Source organism: Opisthocomus hoazin, chromosome 9 (genome assembly GCF_030867145.1).
Source record: "Opisthocomus hoazin isolate bOpiHoa1 chromosome 9, bOpiHoa1.hap1, whole genome shotgun sequence".
Taxonomy (NCBI): Eukaryota; Metazoa; Chordata; class Aves; order Opisthocomiformes; family Opisthocomidae; genus Opisthocomus; species Opisthocomus hoazin.
The window spans coordinates 6,398,745-6,415,872 of record NC_134422.1 but is presented as its reverse complement, the minus strand read 5'-3'; the positions used below and the strand labels follow the sequence as shown (position 1 = coordinate 6,415,872).

The following is a 17,128-nucleotide window of genomic DNA, read 5'->3' as shown; positions in this document are numbered from 1 at the left end:
GTGGAAAATTTTTCCAAATACTACAATTTTGATCTCTCAGAGACTCAACCAAGTCTGTCAGTCTTGAATGGAAAGGCATTAGTAGATATATATATATACCTTCTGAATGAAACCATTATCAGATGGAAGTTTTAAATTACTAAAGCAGTACATTATAGACAATCAGAACAGAAAAGTATATTGAAAGAATTTTTTATCATGTAATCTTTGATTTTGATCACTTACTATCAAGCCACTGTTACTTTGCCTTCTCTCTCTGTCATGAAGTTTTCTGTAGAAAATTCCTCCTGGATTAAATTGAGTACTCCAAATAATCATGTCCCCTTGAAAATATGCATCCAATCCAGTTATCCTTGAATTATGTTCAATATGTGATATTTGCTGATGAACATCACTGTAGTTGAATGGATATGCAAAACCCAGGATGTCAGTGTCATTAGCAACATAGAGAACTTGATCTTCAGAGCCTAGGGATTATTATAATGAAACAAAAATAAGGTAAATATCAACTAATGCAAAATCAGTATTTTTCACTCAAGCTTTTTGGTGTTTATCTGATATAATTTCTTATGTTAAAATTTTTTTCTGAATGTTTAAGACTGCAAAAACACTCACACTCTGGGCAATAAATGCAACTCTTCCTACTCTGATACCAATATGTATTACTTCAATTCTCTCCAAGCTCCCACTGTGACATCTAGGGCTGTATTTTAAGGATTAGGTAATATAAGAACTTGAACTCTTTAAGCAGTAGACAAAAATATGGGATATTATGTTTTAAACTCACATGAATTGCTACATATTTTCATACACATGTTGTGTTTAAAGGGTCCTAAGTGTATATATTAAAGCAACACAAATTTGCCAATAAGCATTATTGTAAATTACTTAACTGGAAATTAGAAGTGGAATGATCCTATCTTTAGTGAAGGCAGTGAAGTTTTGAAATGGACTGCAACATGAGCAAACTAAACCAAAGCTGCTACAGAACATGTGCAGGTGTGCCTTATATCTCCTCACTTCAGATAGTTAACATTTATGGACACCTATGAATGCGTAGTATTTATGGATACTCAGTTACCACCTTGATTCAAATGTTATAAAATATGTTATTCATAAGAAAGCCTTCTCTGGTATCTATTCATTAAGTTTTGAGAAACTTTGAAATTTGCTGGATACATTAGAATGCACTTGCAATTTTTTACGTTTCAAATTTATATCACATTTATCCATAGAGAACCAATTTATAATAATGTCTGTCCAACACATTTCCTCCTTATCAGCATGAAGTACCAAAGAACATTTATTTCCTCACTCCTACTAAATAGAAGAAGAAAGAGGAGTTCCATTAAGCAAGTATCAATGAGGGAAAGAGGGAATCTTTAACTGTATCACAAAGGCAATGAAGCTTGTGAAAAATTCAGATGCAGGATAACGATTCCCATAAGCCCTCACAATTCTGTCTGTGTTTCTACAATAACAAGCCACCATCCACAGTTAGGAACTTTGTTCCCTTGTCATAATCTGACTGCTCCTTCAGTAACAGGAAACTAAGCTAAACCCTGCCAGAGTCCAAGTTACACCTAGATGAAATTACTAGTGAGTCATTAATGTCATCTTCCCGTGATAAGTTTGCTTCAAGAAAATGTGAACGAATCATGTAAGATACCTATCACCATCTAGCCACCCGGCATGTGTGTGCCTCCATTACTGACTGGTGCACGACAAAGAGGGAAGAATTCAGACCCACGTGGTATTATGGTTCTAGGACATGTCTACAACATATGCTTACTGGCCACAGGGTTCAGATAGGGTCCAGCTCATAGGTGTGCACCAGATATGCACAGAGATGTATAATGAGCCACACCTTGTAACTGCAATGCCGCTTCTGCCCTGAAGACTCCCAGTGTGGGTGTAAATCAAATTCACACCAAAAATCTCACTAAACAGCAGGTGAGATGCTGGGATCATACGTTCAGTTATTCAGATACAGAATCGTAAAGATTACGTTAACTTTACTCAGGCAGCTGGACTGTTGCTTGTTTCATCTCTAAAATGGTTTCAAAGTTACAGAATACCCAGACTTCTCTCCATTTTGTCCAATACCTCTGCCTTATGAAAGACAGAGATAACATCTATGGGTGCATATTTCTTTACCTTCAGCGGACCACAATCTAGGCAGCTGATTTATGTGAGGAATATATTTTCTTAGGTGACTATGTATGACTTCTCAACAAGACAAAGCAAAATATGTTAACTCCAAATTCTACTTAATTTATTTGTAAAGTTCTGAAACATGTTTCTATCAAAGAGTTGATTCTTCTCTCAAGCTTCAAAGCTTCACCAGAATGCTTACATGCTTGCTAATATATAATATCTGTTTTCCTTATTTGTGTGTAGCTGCTTGTAAATAGAGAAAGCTGGAGTTGGAAAAGGACTTTCATATTAAGTATGTTAATTTACATGGAAGCAATAAGAATTTACTGCTTACTAAAACGAAAAGTAAATCTGAGTGGCTTAGAGAATTATTTCTGTGTGCTATTCAAGAAATATTTATCTGAAAATAAATGGCATACGCAACGCACTTCTGTTGCCAACCATGTACGTAACTTCGTACTGCCAGTCTATTTTGATTTTTTTAGCCTTACCTTTTGCTATGCAACTATTATTCCTCTCCTTATAATTTTTCTCGCACGCACATTTATATGACCCCTTAATATTATTGCAGTGTTGGGAGCAGGCGCCAAATACCATACACTCATTAATATCTATAAGAAAAAAAATTGTAATTAATAAACCTGTAGTTTAACACACTCTTATCTAACATGGTTGGAACATCATGGAACAACACACACGAACAAAAGGAACTCGTAAGCACTGGTGTATCTTGCAACGCCAAGAGGAAGCCTTCCACAATCACCACTAATGTTATTTCTGCTGCAGTCAACTTATCTCAGAAAGGTATTCTATATTATTTCTCCATCCTTCTTGTATCAATATATTCTAATTAGAACTTGGAGTCAACTCTGAGAATGAAACTGTTACAGTTTTCTCCAACATACCTATCTCTGTTACAGTCAAAACTACACGATCACCCCTCAGTGGAAAAGCTCCTGTGCGTACCTTGTTCTTAAGAGCCACACAATGACGTTTTTGTATGCAAGTATCTATTCACTTTGATAGTCCCACTGAAGTGATCGCCACTTTTTCTGTAAGTTACTGCTCACCAGTAAGAAAGTGAATTCACAACCCATTCTTTGGGAAGGTAGATTTATCTTCTCTTTCTGATCAATTCTTTCATCATAATAACTGTGTCTTTTCTTCTGACCAGTGTGGCATCATATATATATAAAGACTACATTTTCTAAGGTATTTTACTTTCAAATTGTTTATTTTCACTTCAATTTGCAGTTTTATGCACCTTCATCATTTTAAGGATCTCAAAATATTCTCATGTATCAATTTAAACACCAATCCCAATTGCTCAGTTAAATAACCTACTAGATTTTAAATCACCCATTTACCCCTTAAATTATAAAATCGCTTAATGGTCTGACCTGAACGTTTTGACATTCACAACCAATGTTAATCTTTGATAACCTCTCCAGGTACAATGCATAAATCTACATCCTGTAACTCCTTTCAGTTTCTTTTCTTGATTTCCTAATCCCATAGCTATGAAACAGTTTTTACACTGCGGAAAAAAGTATGCGATATGTATCTCCTTCTCCAGCACAGAAAACTGACTATGCAGTTGACTTTTAATACTTTACAGCAAGGGATGATGGAAAAGATTCGCACCTTCACATTGTCTGTTTGTCTTGTTTCTCTGAAATCCAGGTTTACACTGACACAGTAGGGATGTTTTTGTTTGGTTACAGTATGCATCATCTCCACAAGGGTTCACGTTATCTTCACACGTATATTCGGCAACACCTAAACATAAACAAGATGTCTAAAAAACCACTGATAGATTTGTTTCAGCTGTTAAAAATGAGATCTACAATAGCAGCAACAAATAACAAATTAAATCTTTCTGTCAAAAGAGTATCTGTTAAATAAATACATGACATTATAGTATTTACCTACCTATGAATACAAATTGACAGTATTTAATTGAGATACTTCATTTCACATCAACAGGTTAATACTTAAATTTATCTTGTTGCAAATATGAAATAAAATTCAATCAACTTATAGCTAAGGTACTTTAAAAACTCAAGAACTATCTAAAAACTACTACAAACTGAATTGCCATAAAATTTGCCTTCCTCTTGTGGTACGTCAAATAGGATTAACTCTTCTTTTTAACTAAAAACCCCAACTTTAAGTTTAATTAACTTCTGTGTTGTTGAGTAGGTTTTGCATGGATGAAAGTCTCAATTATTTCTATTTTATGACAACATATCTTGTCAGCCAAACTCACTTATTTTGCAGTCTTGCTCATCTGAACCATCTCCACAGTCATCAAACCAATCGCACTGTAGCTCCATTGGAATACATTTCTTATCATTACAAGCAAATTCATCTTTTTTACATGGTCTTGCTTTATATGTGATTTTATCTATATAATTACAAATTAATAAGAGAAAAATAAATCAGTATCTAAGATTCTTAGATTATTTTAGACACATACAAGTGGAAATAACCACAAAGCATTAAGCAACCGGAAATTATTTCAAGCTTAATTTCTTTCAATTTCAAATTCTGATCTACTAACCTCCAGTTAAGCTCTACTGAAGGACAAGCAGATCCCTGTATAAAGTTTGCCTTCAAGTTGTTTTCTTTGATCTGAATGCCTTGAAAGGTAATATCACCTACCACAGTGATCTTCATCCGAGTTATCACCACAGTCATCAACCTCATTGCAAATCTGCTCAGGTCGCAGACAAACCCTGTTGTTTCTACATCTGTATGGCCTTGTTGGAGGGCACGGAAACTTAACTGTATATTAAGAAAAAGAATCACCTATTACCCAGCTAGTATTCTTGAACCTTCTTTAATGTCTCCTTATCAGAGCAATAAGCAGGCATGTGAACACAGTTGTACTTGACATATGATGGTACTTGATTTTAACTTCTGGTACCTAATGGAATAACACTTGAACAATGTTTGCAATATAAGTTTTTCATTTAAAGAATGAAATTATTCTGTGTGATAAGGGTAATTACATTTCTTTTTGAGAATCAGTAAATATGACAGAATTGAAACAAAGAAAGTAGGAAGTTTAATGATGATCAATATTTCAATGTAGAAATAACATTTTCCCATCTGTGCATTTCCTACAGAAAGATTAATTTCTCACAAATATCTTAGCCAAAATCATATGAATAGCAGTAACAACAGAAAACTATGTCCCACATTTAAAGCTAATCTTTTAAAAGTCCAACAAAGAAAACACATATTTCATTATATATTTACGTATGTTACATGTCATTCCTTGCTTTACTATATGAAAAGCGCTGAAAAAATGAATGTCATACCACACATTTCAGCAACTTCATCCGAGTTGTCTCCACAGTCATCCTCGCCATCACAAACCCAAAAATGTAGTTTGCAGAGGGAATTGTTGCACAAAAATTCATCAGCTCTACATATATTTCCCCCTGGATGATGAAAAGACGACAGAAAAAAACCCAGGAGAAGAGGAAGACAAAGGAAAGAACGTCAGTTCTTGATAAAACCAGTACAACCACGTCTCACAGAATATCCGCAGCGAATGACATACGCAGCGTAACTAAGCGCACAAGTCCCACATGAAAGGGCTGGAGACGCAGAGAGAAACACCCATTTAAAAATCTCTTCCTTGACTGTGCACTGCTTTCACTTTCTGTTCACGACTGTTCGCTAGGAATTACCTATTGGCCTGACTAGGAAGGGCAGTTACCAAAGAGAAGACATCAACAGCTCACCAGCTAGGCATGTTCTCCTTGCATCTAGCCAGGAGATGCCTGAACCGTTTTTCTGTCCGTAACTTCCTTCGGCGATGCTGCATTTCAGAAAAGACCTGGCTGGGTACATCAGTAATTTGTGCTATCAGAGAACGGCACAAACCAGAAGACAGAAACACGGTCAAGCTTGTGAAAGACCACTTTGGTCCAGGTTTGTTTCACAGGAATGTCTGACCATCCAACCATCCCTATGCCCACTCATTGAGCCACACACTGTTCTCAGAACCGACAGAGTGATTGCAGTCCCTTAGCCATGAGGTAGCACCTTTTTCTTCTCCTGAGGAGTAATAGGCTTGTCCAGGCTTGTGGTGTTCCCATCAACTATAAGCTCTATAATTAGGGAAGATCCCACCATATAGGCACAGAGTAGGCAAGACTAGGTGAACTCTAACAAAACTCTAAGGTTTGTAACTTTTGAAATTGATCATTAGGATATTTACTGAACATAAATGTAGCCAGAATAAATTCTTCCATGTAACTTCAGTATTGATTGAACTCTGAAGCATCTAACAAAACTGAATAGAGGGTGAGAGAAAATGTTTTAAGCTGGAGTGCTCAAGCTTCAAAAACTGGTTCAAGCTGGATACAGTTTTAATACGTGTAGTAGTAAGAATGCATGTTGTTCCAAACTTATAACTGAATTTTACCAGTTCCAGTCCACAAAGTTATGTAGACTTCTTGAAATTATTTTTCTGCATAACACTTTTTTATGGTAACTGGATTCTCAGTTTCCTGAGAGGAGCAGAGTATAAAAGAAATAAAGCTGTGTACCTGAAGAGGAGGAAATTATAAAATTTTACACGGTAACACCAAAACTCTCACTGAGGTTTACCTCTGTGCATTACACCCATCCTGATTGTGGGACCAGGCGCCAGTGGCTTTTTACTTATTCATTCAGCACCATGTTTGCACCACATTAAAATCAACAGAAGGCTTTTTTTTGCTATAAAGGGTTCAGAATAATTTAATTTTTTTTCCATAACATTAATTTGCATGAAATACTCACTGTGGAAGAGGATGTTTGGAACTCTCACACTATGTTACCAAATATAATTCACTCCCATTGCAAGTATAACTTATGAACATTATCAGAAATATTCTTTATGATTAACCAATGAAAAACATATAAAATTCAAATATTCATGATGAAAGACAGGAATATAAATAATTGTGTGTGTAATCACAATAAAACCATAATTCTAGTTGTATAATAAGATCGAAAAGAGCTATGTTTATAAATATGCACAGCGGGCCACAAATAAATATTACAGAGATTGCTTTAGAATGCTGTAGAATAAAACTCCTTTTGTCTTTGCTGTATTTCCAAAGAGGCAAAAATTAGTTATCAGCGAGATAAACTAGCATTTCTTTCACATGATTACTCTGCTTGTCATAATTCCTTCATAGAATAGTTTTCTACAATAGAAATCATAATTATGACATAAATACAAAGTATTATAGCAATAACCAACTAGGCAAAAGGTTTCTTATTGCATTATAAGCAATTTGCTGTTCACAGAAGCTCCATTATGCTATCCAAGAACAATGTGGACTTCAGATGAAACAAACGCTTTACTACTTACTTACGCTTCATTGGTTTTTAAAGAGATACAGTCCAGATATTTTAAAAGCAGTTTTAAAATGGACTAGAAGTTTTTTGAAGCTGTGTTATCTCAGTCTTCTTAAAACAATTCATTCTTCAATACTTCATACAAATATGACGTTTTCCTCTTTGCATTTAAACATCTCTGGAACATTCTTCCCATTTTCTTAATTTTCTGGTCTCTCTTTTAAATGTAATTATTCCATATAAATTTTTTTTTCCTAGTGGTAAGTGTTGCTTAATAGACTTTCAGCAAAATAACAGACGGATATTTTACTCCACAATCACTTGCTTTGTCTGTGATTATTACTATTTATTATTGTACTTCATCATGCTTTTGAAGTTACATGTCATTTGATTGTAGATGACTAATACACACAACTACTCACTTTAAAGAAAAAAGAAAAATCCAGGAAAAACATGAAACTGTCAAAATGCTGACTAAAATTTTGCCTTTTAAAAACTGTCTCCGAGTGAGAAGTTCTGTGTTTGTCACAATTACTACGTTCCTACACTTTTTAAGAATCTTGTGCAGGGTTACACTGCTACCGTCTCATAGCTGAACAAAGGATCAGTTAAAAAAATAATCAGAAATAAACCTTTTGTATGGTCTTACCCTCAGAAGGAATACTATGGGGAACTTGTTTAATAGAGTTTAATTGCAAACATCTATGTGTGCATATGTATATGTGGACACATATGTAGATTTACATGAATGCTCATTTGAAAAGATATATTAAAACAAGATTTGTGAATTTGCAGCAACTATGAAAGTTAGACCAATGGACATATTTCTCAAAAACATATTTGGAAACAATCATCAGCAGCCAAGTCTGAGCGTAGTGTTCAGCTTCACATGAATCAACTTCTGTGCATAGCTCTGCTCTCTAAGAAGTGTGAGAATTCAAAATGTGGTTTTACGGATAGTGGTTATTCGCAACATTTCATCTCCATGGAAATAAACAGAAAACTGTGGTCTTAAGATGGTTTATTTAGCAATTTTTCATTTTATTGCATGGCTTTAATTTATTGTTGCCTATAAAACTGTAAATGAACTGGACTTATTAGTGATTTCTCTGATGAGACAGAATATGCTTCCAGTAATAACATGATCTTTTGGTCCTTGGGGAAGGACAAGCAAAGAAGGAACAATGAGCTGTGTTATAAACAATGTAAGTTTTGCTTTTGCCTGCAAATCGCTTCTGAAGCTGCTATATGGTCTTTGTCAAAAGAGGTCACAGCTTTCATTTCCTCACTCACAATGGCCAGGGTACCACTAAATTACAAACTGTGCTCATACAAAACCCAGTAAAGTAAGCCTTTTAAAGAAAAGTGTCTCTTGCCTTGGTCACAGCTGTCTTCATCACTGCCATCCACACAGTCATGGATCCCATCACAAAGCCATCTGACAGGGATACAGTAGGCTTTATTTTTGCATCGAAATCGATCTTCTCTACATTCTGTTACACAATCCACCTGTGCGAATACAGATATGAACTAAGTATTCATGAACGAGAACGACAACAACATACTCAAACACAAACCTAACAAAATTTACTATGACTGTTTTTTATTGTCCTAAGTATTTAATAAAATAAAGTTGTCCCTAACAACAGAATGTACAATTTAAATAGTTACTGAAGTCCAAGTGAAATTTTACCCACCCGTTACACATGTTCTGATATTACTTCTTTATGCTGCTTAGTATTAGCAATGGAAACAATGGCTACATTCACGTCTCTGAAGTTAACTGCCCTACAAGAAACGACCCTAGACGTGAGGCCACTTCGTGCGAACTGGCTCTTACCCACATTGAATGGAACCAGAAACCTCCAGAGTGGACTGTCTTGACCTGCACTGTCTGGCATTTGGCTCAGGCATCCTCCGGGCTCTAACTGGCACCTTTCTGGCTCTGAAAAATACCAACTAATTCTGGTCTTTTTTCTTGAAGTTGTTCATGAAGGTGGTTAATTTTTTAAAAAGATACTAACAGTTCAACATGGGATGAAGGCCCATAGAGGGTGAGGTGCCTGCTAGGATTTTATTAGGTGAATCTGGAGGACAGAGGGAGCCAAATGTGACACCAACTTGTCCACACTGCCAGTATGGGGCTGTCCCTCAAGCAAACTCCCCCAGAGTGACGCTCAGATTATGACTTAGGGGAAACAAATTTGTCTACTCCAAAAGCTGGCCACAGAGCAAACAAACATAATGCAGTGCATCTGCCATGGAACCAAAATCATGGGGCTAAGTTCTCTGACAGTGTTCTGTGAATGCAAAAAACCCCTTCACTTGCACTTTAATTATTTTCAATTCTAAAACTGTTAACAAGTTTCAGGTCAAATGGTATGAAACAAAAAAAAAAATCAGCAGAAATTTGTCAGCTACCTCATCAGATCCATCAGCACAGTCATACTCTCCGTTACATTTTAGAGATGCCGAAATACAGCCTCCACTTGCACACACGTACTCACTTGGAGAGCATGTTGGAGATGCTGGTTACAAACACATATTTAGCATTAAGAAAAAGAGAATTAATAAGTAAGTTGCTTTAGAATTTAACGTTTTCATCTGGTTAACATAGTGAGCAAACATGTATTTATAGCTGACCAGCGCTTTTCCAAACGTTCATGAACTACAAGGAAATATTTGACAAAACTTAACTGTTGTATCCTAAGTAAAATGTATCATCATAGCAAATGGATATTTGGTTTTATCACTGAGAAATTTCTTTTTATGTTTTCCTTGTGCTTGGTAACAACGGTTACTATGCACGTACACAGTCATAGTATAAGTATATTAAAAAAATTGTATCTTTAAAATGTGCTTAGAGTTCAGATAAGGTTATGCAAGTGCTTACAATTAAATAAGCTAAATTTATAAGAAATCATGACTTTAGAAAGCATATGTTATTTCAATAAAAATAAATGCATGTCAATTGGTTTTATTTAAAATATAGATGGATGTTTCCATCAGTTGCATCAATTGCATCCTTCTAGATGAAGCTTACAAAAAATTTAACAAAATATCTGCAAAAACAAACAACTACATTTTCCAAGACACTAACAAGAACATAAATGAATAACAACAAAAACAATAATTTGCTAGAGAAAACCTTTACCTAAGGACTAGTAAAAATTGAATGAACACCACAGCAAAAAATCCCCAGACACACTTTAGTAACCTGCCAAGAATTAGTGCTCTTTTCAGAGCAGAGTTTTATAAGCTGAGTATACATTATCAAATTATATTTCAATGTAATCAAATTAAATACCATTCCCTCCAACAAGCTTCACATTGCATAGCTGTACAGAAGTGGGGTTTTCAAAACCTGAGTAGGACGACACAACGATACACATTCAAAAGATAAAGTACTTCAGATTTCTTTGCACTCTTCCCTACTCCCACTGCACCAGGGATCTTAATTTGTTGATTTATATTCTCCTTGTTCATTCTGACTTATTCCTTGCTTCACTGTATTTCTCAGTATTATTTAAAACAATACCTGGTTCACAATTTTTCTCATCATCCCCAAGTTTGCAGTCTTCATGGCCATCACATTTCCATCTTGCTGATATGCACTGACCGTTGGAACACTGGAACTGATCTCGTGAACAGCCTGTTTCACAATACCTCTGGTACAATAAAAACAACATACATACGAGATCAAGTGTTTAACTGGTAAACACACAGCTGATCAGAGAAGTTACAGCCTATACTCCACACTATGAACTACAGTAATGCTTTGTGAAATACAATAGATTTGTGGCTTTAATTCCTGAAAGGTGGCTTGCACCCTCTCCGTAGATGGGAAGCACCCAGCACTGATGGGAAAGGAGAAGGGACAAATGGTACAAGAAAGAATAGAAAAATAGTAAAGCAAATCCAATGAGCTTCTGCTACACAAGAAACAGGCTGTATTGTTTTCTCAAAAGAACCCCTCACAAACCAAACCAAACCAATGCTGCAAGTAGAAAGAACGGTTCCCCAACCAGGACACAAAATATATCTAGGACGGGAAGAGGTCCAGATCACTGCTGGGCCGAAAAGATGTAGACTACCGTTAAGCATGACTTGATTTTCTTTTCATATTCTCTTTTTAGGGTAACTATTTCAATAGTTTAACTTTTAATTTAGTAAAGCCATTTACATACATAGATTGATGTGTAGAATTCCCATTGCTGCTTTTTAAAATATTCATTTGTGGGAATCCATTTTCCAACAATAAAAAAGCACTCATTTTCTAAAGAAACATTTTTCCTGAAAGAAGCCTACCTCATCTGAGCCGTCTGCACAGTCATAGTCCCCATCACACCAGAATCTTGCTGAAACACAGTCTCCATTTGCACAAAGAAAGTCTTTCAAAGTGCATGTTTGAGGCTCTGAATAACGAAAATTAATAATCCTAGGTTTATTAGCATTTCCATACAATATTTTATACATAAACCCCCCCAAACAATCAATGAATAACTACAACAAAGTCACAACCATTAACTTGCAAATGATAAGGATTTTTTTTCCTGTAGGATTTTGTTCCATAACATTTTATAATTAAATTTCATTTACATATAGTCAGATACTAAAGAAATCACTTTCATTTCAGCTCTATCAAATTTCATTGGAAAGTTATGTGATGCTGACTACATAAATATTATTTATTTTAATGGATGTATGTTATTACAGGTTTTGTGAGATATGAACCACAGACTAGATACTCATTTTGCACCCGTTCATATCCTATGTAATTAGAACTGACCAGATCTTTGACTTTGCATCACACAATAGCATACCATTAATCACACACCTTGTAACACGTGTATGTGTCAAGAGCGAGCTTTCCCTGTGCTAAGCATTCAGAGGAACAGTGCTGAGACGGTAAATGGAATGTCTAAGAGGTAAGGCTTAGAGTTTCAAGTAAAGTAATTCAGTTTTCCAGAACTTAAGCATGGGAGGAAGCATGACTCCAATCCACTGACTGAAGTACTGACAAAATTGCTAGACTGATTTAACAGAATGAGTACACAGGGAGTTGCAAAAGTCAATGGACAGTGTACTTTCATAAAAAAGCCTACTATTTGTTAGAAAACACATAAGAGAAAAAAAGTTAAAGATGGAATTTTCAAGTAATTTTAGGGAAACAGAAGGGCGATGTCAGATAAAAAGAATCTAAGGAGCTTCCAGGTGGACAGGCGACAGCAGTGGCTGGAAGGAAAATGGGATGCTTTGTGATAAACAGAGAGGTTGTTCTACTCCCTGGGAAGAAGCACAACACAGGGAGGTCTGAAGTCATTACAGAAGGTGGACCCAATGAACGGGAAGAGTAGGCAGGAAATTATTTCAAGTTACAGGCAAAGCAAACAGGACGAGCAGGCTGCAGGGAGCGATGGAGCAACCCCGGGAAGGCGAGACTGGCTGTTTCAGCCCATTTACTCCACTGTCTGCACAGCGAGCAGCGCAGCTGCTGCGGCCATGAAAACACTGGCAAGGGGGGCAGCGGGGAACATGGCCCCAGCAGAATATGATGTGCTTTCCTCCTCAAAGTGAGGACCATTACAGAAAACACTGGAAAAAATGAAGTTAGTGTCCGCACGTTGGACCAATAGATGAAACAAAGGTAGAGACGCAGCGGTGAGTGAGCAGAATGTCAGCCAGTTTCTGCATGCAAATTTGACTTTGCCACTCAGAGAGCTTTGGGAAAGCAGGACTGAAAAAGCAAACAAGGATTATTTGTAGGATTATTTCCATCACAGTAAACATTGCATTATGTAAATGATGTAAAATCAAGAATAAGGATTAATTAGTACGACTTTTTCAACAGAGAGATAGGAAAAGTGTTCAGGCAAATGGTAAACGACAGTGAATAAATCAATGGAGAAAGGGTGAAAAAGAGAGGGGAGAGACAGAGCAGGCATTAGCAATGGACAGTAATGGTCTGGGTAATGCTAAAGGGACTTTTAGCTAGTTATAGAAGACGGAAGCATGAATGCTTTTGAAAACCATGCCATAGGGAGCATAGAAAGCAAACACAGAATTAGAGGCTTCCAATTGAATTTTGTAAATGCCAGCATGAGAATATAAAAGTCATGAGTTTCGCAGAGCTAAGGTAAAGTTGAACCTAGGGTTTTTTCTGGATTTATGAAAATACATTGTTTTTTCAAGAAATGAATAGTTTTACTGAATCTTTAAGCTTATCTTTTTTTTTCACTTCATAAAAAAGTCAAAATCACCTTTTGTGAAAGTTTTTAAGAGAAATTTCATTTTTCAGGTAGGCACAACTTTTCATTTTGAAGTTGCAGGAAGTCGTACTAAGAGCAGATCTACAGCAATGCTGTATTTAAACAAATCTACACTTAGCATTTATACAGATTCTTAAGATTACACAGATACTACTTCTACTTTTTTTTAAAGCAAAAGCTTATTGTTGTCCCGGTGGATGACAAGCTGACCATGAGCCAGCAGTGTGCCATGGATGCCAAGAAGGCCAATGGGATCCTGGGATGCACTGAGTGTGGCCAGCAGGTCGAGGGAAGTTCTCCTTCCCCTCTACACTGCCCTGGTGAGGCCCCATCTGCAGTACTGTGTCCAGTTCTGGGCTCCCCAGTTCAAGAAAGATGAGGAGCTACTGGAGAGAGTCCAGCGGAGGGCTACAAGGATGATGAGAGGACTGGAGCATCTCTCCTATGAGGAAAGATTGAGGGAGCTGGGCTTGTTCAGCCTGAAGAAGAGAAGGCTGAGAGGGGTCCTTATCAATACTTAAAAATATCTGCAGGGTGGGTGTCAGGAGGATGGGGCCAAACTCTTTTCAGTGGTGCCCAGCGACAGGACGAGGAGCAACAGACACAAACTGAAGCATAGGAAGTTCCGTCTGAACATGAGGAAGAACTTCTTCCCTCTGAGGGTGATGGAGCCCTGGAACAGGCTGCCCAGGGAGGTTGTGGAGTCTCCTTCTCTGGAGATATTCCAAGACCTGCCTGGATGCGGTCCTGTGCAGCCTGCTGTAGGTGACCCTGCTTCGGCAGGGGGTTGGACTGGGTGACCCCCAGAGGTCCCTTCCAGCCCCGAACATTCTGTGATTCTGTGAAATCACTGACGTTTGATTCTTTTTGTTGTCAACAGGTCAGGAAGAGGAAGTTCAAAATATGATAAATTATGTAAAGGAAATAATTTGGGGAAAAAGTAATTCTTATGCAAATAAACATTTGTCATGTTTCTATACTGATTTGCAAAATATAAGCAAATACATTTTCCATACTGCTAATGAATTATTTATAAACAGAGATTCAATTCTGGAAAAATGTACACAATGTGCTAACTTCTCAATTCTCTGTTTTCAAGAAATATATCTTCTGCTGCTGGAATACATCTCTGTGATTTACATACGAACCCAGAAGGGTACTTTCCCATCAGTGCTCAGACTGTTAGTGAAAGCAGTAAGTATTAATAGGCTTCTGTGTAACCAGCGAAGGAGAGCATCTTTCAGCTTCTGCTTTACAAAAGCACTGAAACTCCTTCCCAAGAAAGCATTTTTGAATTATTAGAAAGAATTTTGTTTGAAACACAGCACATAAGTCGAGCTGTCCCAGCTGCGTCCCCCCCAGCTTCTCATGCATCCCCAGCCCACTGGCTGGTGGGGCCCCGACGCTGGGCGAGCACTGTTCAGCAACAACTAAAACATCAGCGTGTCCAACACCTGCGTGATCACAAATCCAAAACACAGCACCACAGGAGCTAACGTGAAGAAAATGAAATCTATCCCAGCCAAAAACTGTGCACAGAACAAAATGGAAGAGGAAGAAAAAACGAAACCACCCATCCTTATAATTCTCCATTACCATACTGCTAAAATTAGTAACGCGGACCATCCCGCAGAATGCATGCCTGTAAGCACAAGATAATTAAAGTGGTCAGAGGTGGGTCTTTTTCATAGATTTAATGTGACACTAAATGCAGATTTTCTTTACTTACTTAATTTCTATAAGTTTACTTAGCATTGTATTTCACCAAAACAAAGACACTTGTTCTTTGTTAATCTAGGCCTAAGACTGGTAGGTGTACATAAAAGCAGAAACCGTTGGTATACATCATTTTATCATACCAAAGTAACACACTCGCCTTTGGCTAGCACTACTTAGCCGCTTTTAGGAAACTGGTACTAGCTGTTGTCTGACTTGCACCAAGTCAGCTGAGTCTTAAGCAATGTAAAGAATGTGAATTTACAGCACTGTCCACTCTAAATTTACTCCTGATGACATTATGAGACATTCCGGCTTTTCACTTAAACATTAAATAATTGCTAGATCTCACTGCATTTGGGATAGAAACTTATCCCAGGACAAAATTAACTACTTTGTTTTCTTGACAACTTGCAGGAGCAACAAAACAGCACTGAGAAGATTCTCTAGCAACAGTAATATTTTTACACTGATTGAATTCACGTCTTTCTACAGCATTATTACATTTGCTTCAATGTTTACAGTGTATTCTATTTTCTTTAATTACATTCAATAAAACATTACTGGTGCTTCCTTTGACCAGGAATAAAATAGTCATTACTATGGAATTCTCTTTTTTCAAAGTTCTCTGAAAGAGAAAATACTATTTTTACTCTAATTTGTTTTTAAAAATCAAAATAAACTCCAAAAGCAATTTCCCCCTCCAAAAAGTTAGAAGAGTTAAAAATGCATTCTACTTTGCTTAGTGCTAGCTCAGTATGGACCTATAACTTTCCTAATTGCTCTTACTTATTTGGGAGGGTCTAAATATGTTAAAGAAAAATAGGCTGTAAGATAAATACAGTTAAATAACAAAGTCATAACGGGCAGAACTATTTGCAGTATACCACTAATAACTTTTCACACCCGTATGTGCCATTTTTGAACTTGTATTCTGTTTCACTTCAGATAAGTTCACCAGGGTGCTGTGTGTACATGCAAAGAAACGATATAGAGAAATGTAAATACTTGAGCTGAATTTCTATAATTCAATCAATTCATTCTGCATTCTTGAGAAACAACTCATTTTCTGATAAAGTTGCCTGACAAGCCCTTTGTAAATTCATGTGTGCTATGAACAACTTATCATCATGTGCAATGTAATATATTTTGCCAAATGCTTTTGAAGTTCTAATTTCATATATATTTGTTTCATTACACTCTATAAGTGGCTTGACAGCCTATAAAGAATTTTATACATCTATTTCAAACAACCAAACAATATTATGTATCTTCCCAAGATAATTCCAAAATGCTTCTAAGATTTTGAATTTTACAACTGTGTCAGCCTACTGTATTTAATTTAAACAGCAGAATACGGGACTCAACAGTTAGAAGTGAAGTATGCATTTGACAAGCAGAAGAAAATGAAAAAAGGTAACACAAACTACTGTTCACCACTCTGGCCGTTAGTTTGATGCACCGGCTGCGTCTGGATACTCTCAACTCATTAATTCCATTTATTACAATTAATGACAGATTTCTTTATCTGAAGGTCTAGAGAATAGTGAATATATAATTTGATTATTGATGTCAACACAAAGATGGCAAGTTTAGAAAATAATTGAAAAAACCCAACCTTG

The 17,128-nt window shown here is 36.6% G+C and overlaps 1 protein-coding gene across 3 annotated transcripts in view; it reads right to left on the bottom strand.

Moving 5' to 3' along the window:
• LRP1B (LDL receptor related protein 1B) overlaps positions 1-17,128 on the bottom strand; it is a 760,762-nt gene that overhangs the window by 60,357 nt on the left and 683,277 nt on the right. For all 3 annotated transcript variants that reach the window (XM_075430359.1, XM_075430360.1, XM_075430361.1), the window contains 10 exons: positions 11,830-11,936; positions 11,060-11,189; positions 9,943-10,049; positions 8,898-9,030; positions 5,484-5,606; positions 4,822-4,944; positions 4,427-4,564; positions 3,802-3,936; positions 2,649-2,768; positions 226-467 (listed from right to left, as the gene is read on the bottom strand). In XM_075430359.1, coding sequence (XP_075286474.1) covers positions 226-467; positions 2,649-2,768; positions 3,802-3,936; positions 4,427-4,564; positions 4,822-4,944; positions 5,484-5,606; positions 8,898-9,030; positions 9,943-10,049; positions 11,060-11,189; positions 11,830-11,936 — 1,358 coding nt within the window. The remainder of the gene's footprint in view (positions 1-225; positions 468-2,648; positions 2,769-3,801; positions 3,937-4,426; positions 4,565-4,821; positions 4,945-5,483; positions 5,607-8,897; positions 9,031-9,942; positions 10,050-11,059; positions 11,190-11,829; positions 11,937-17,128) is intronic.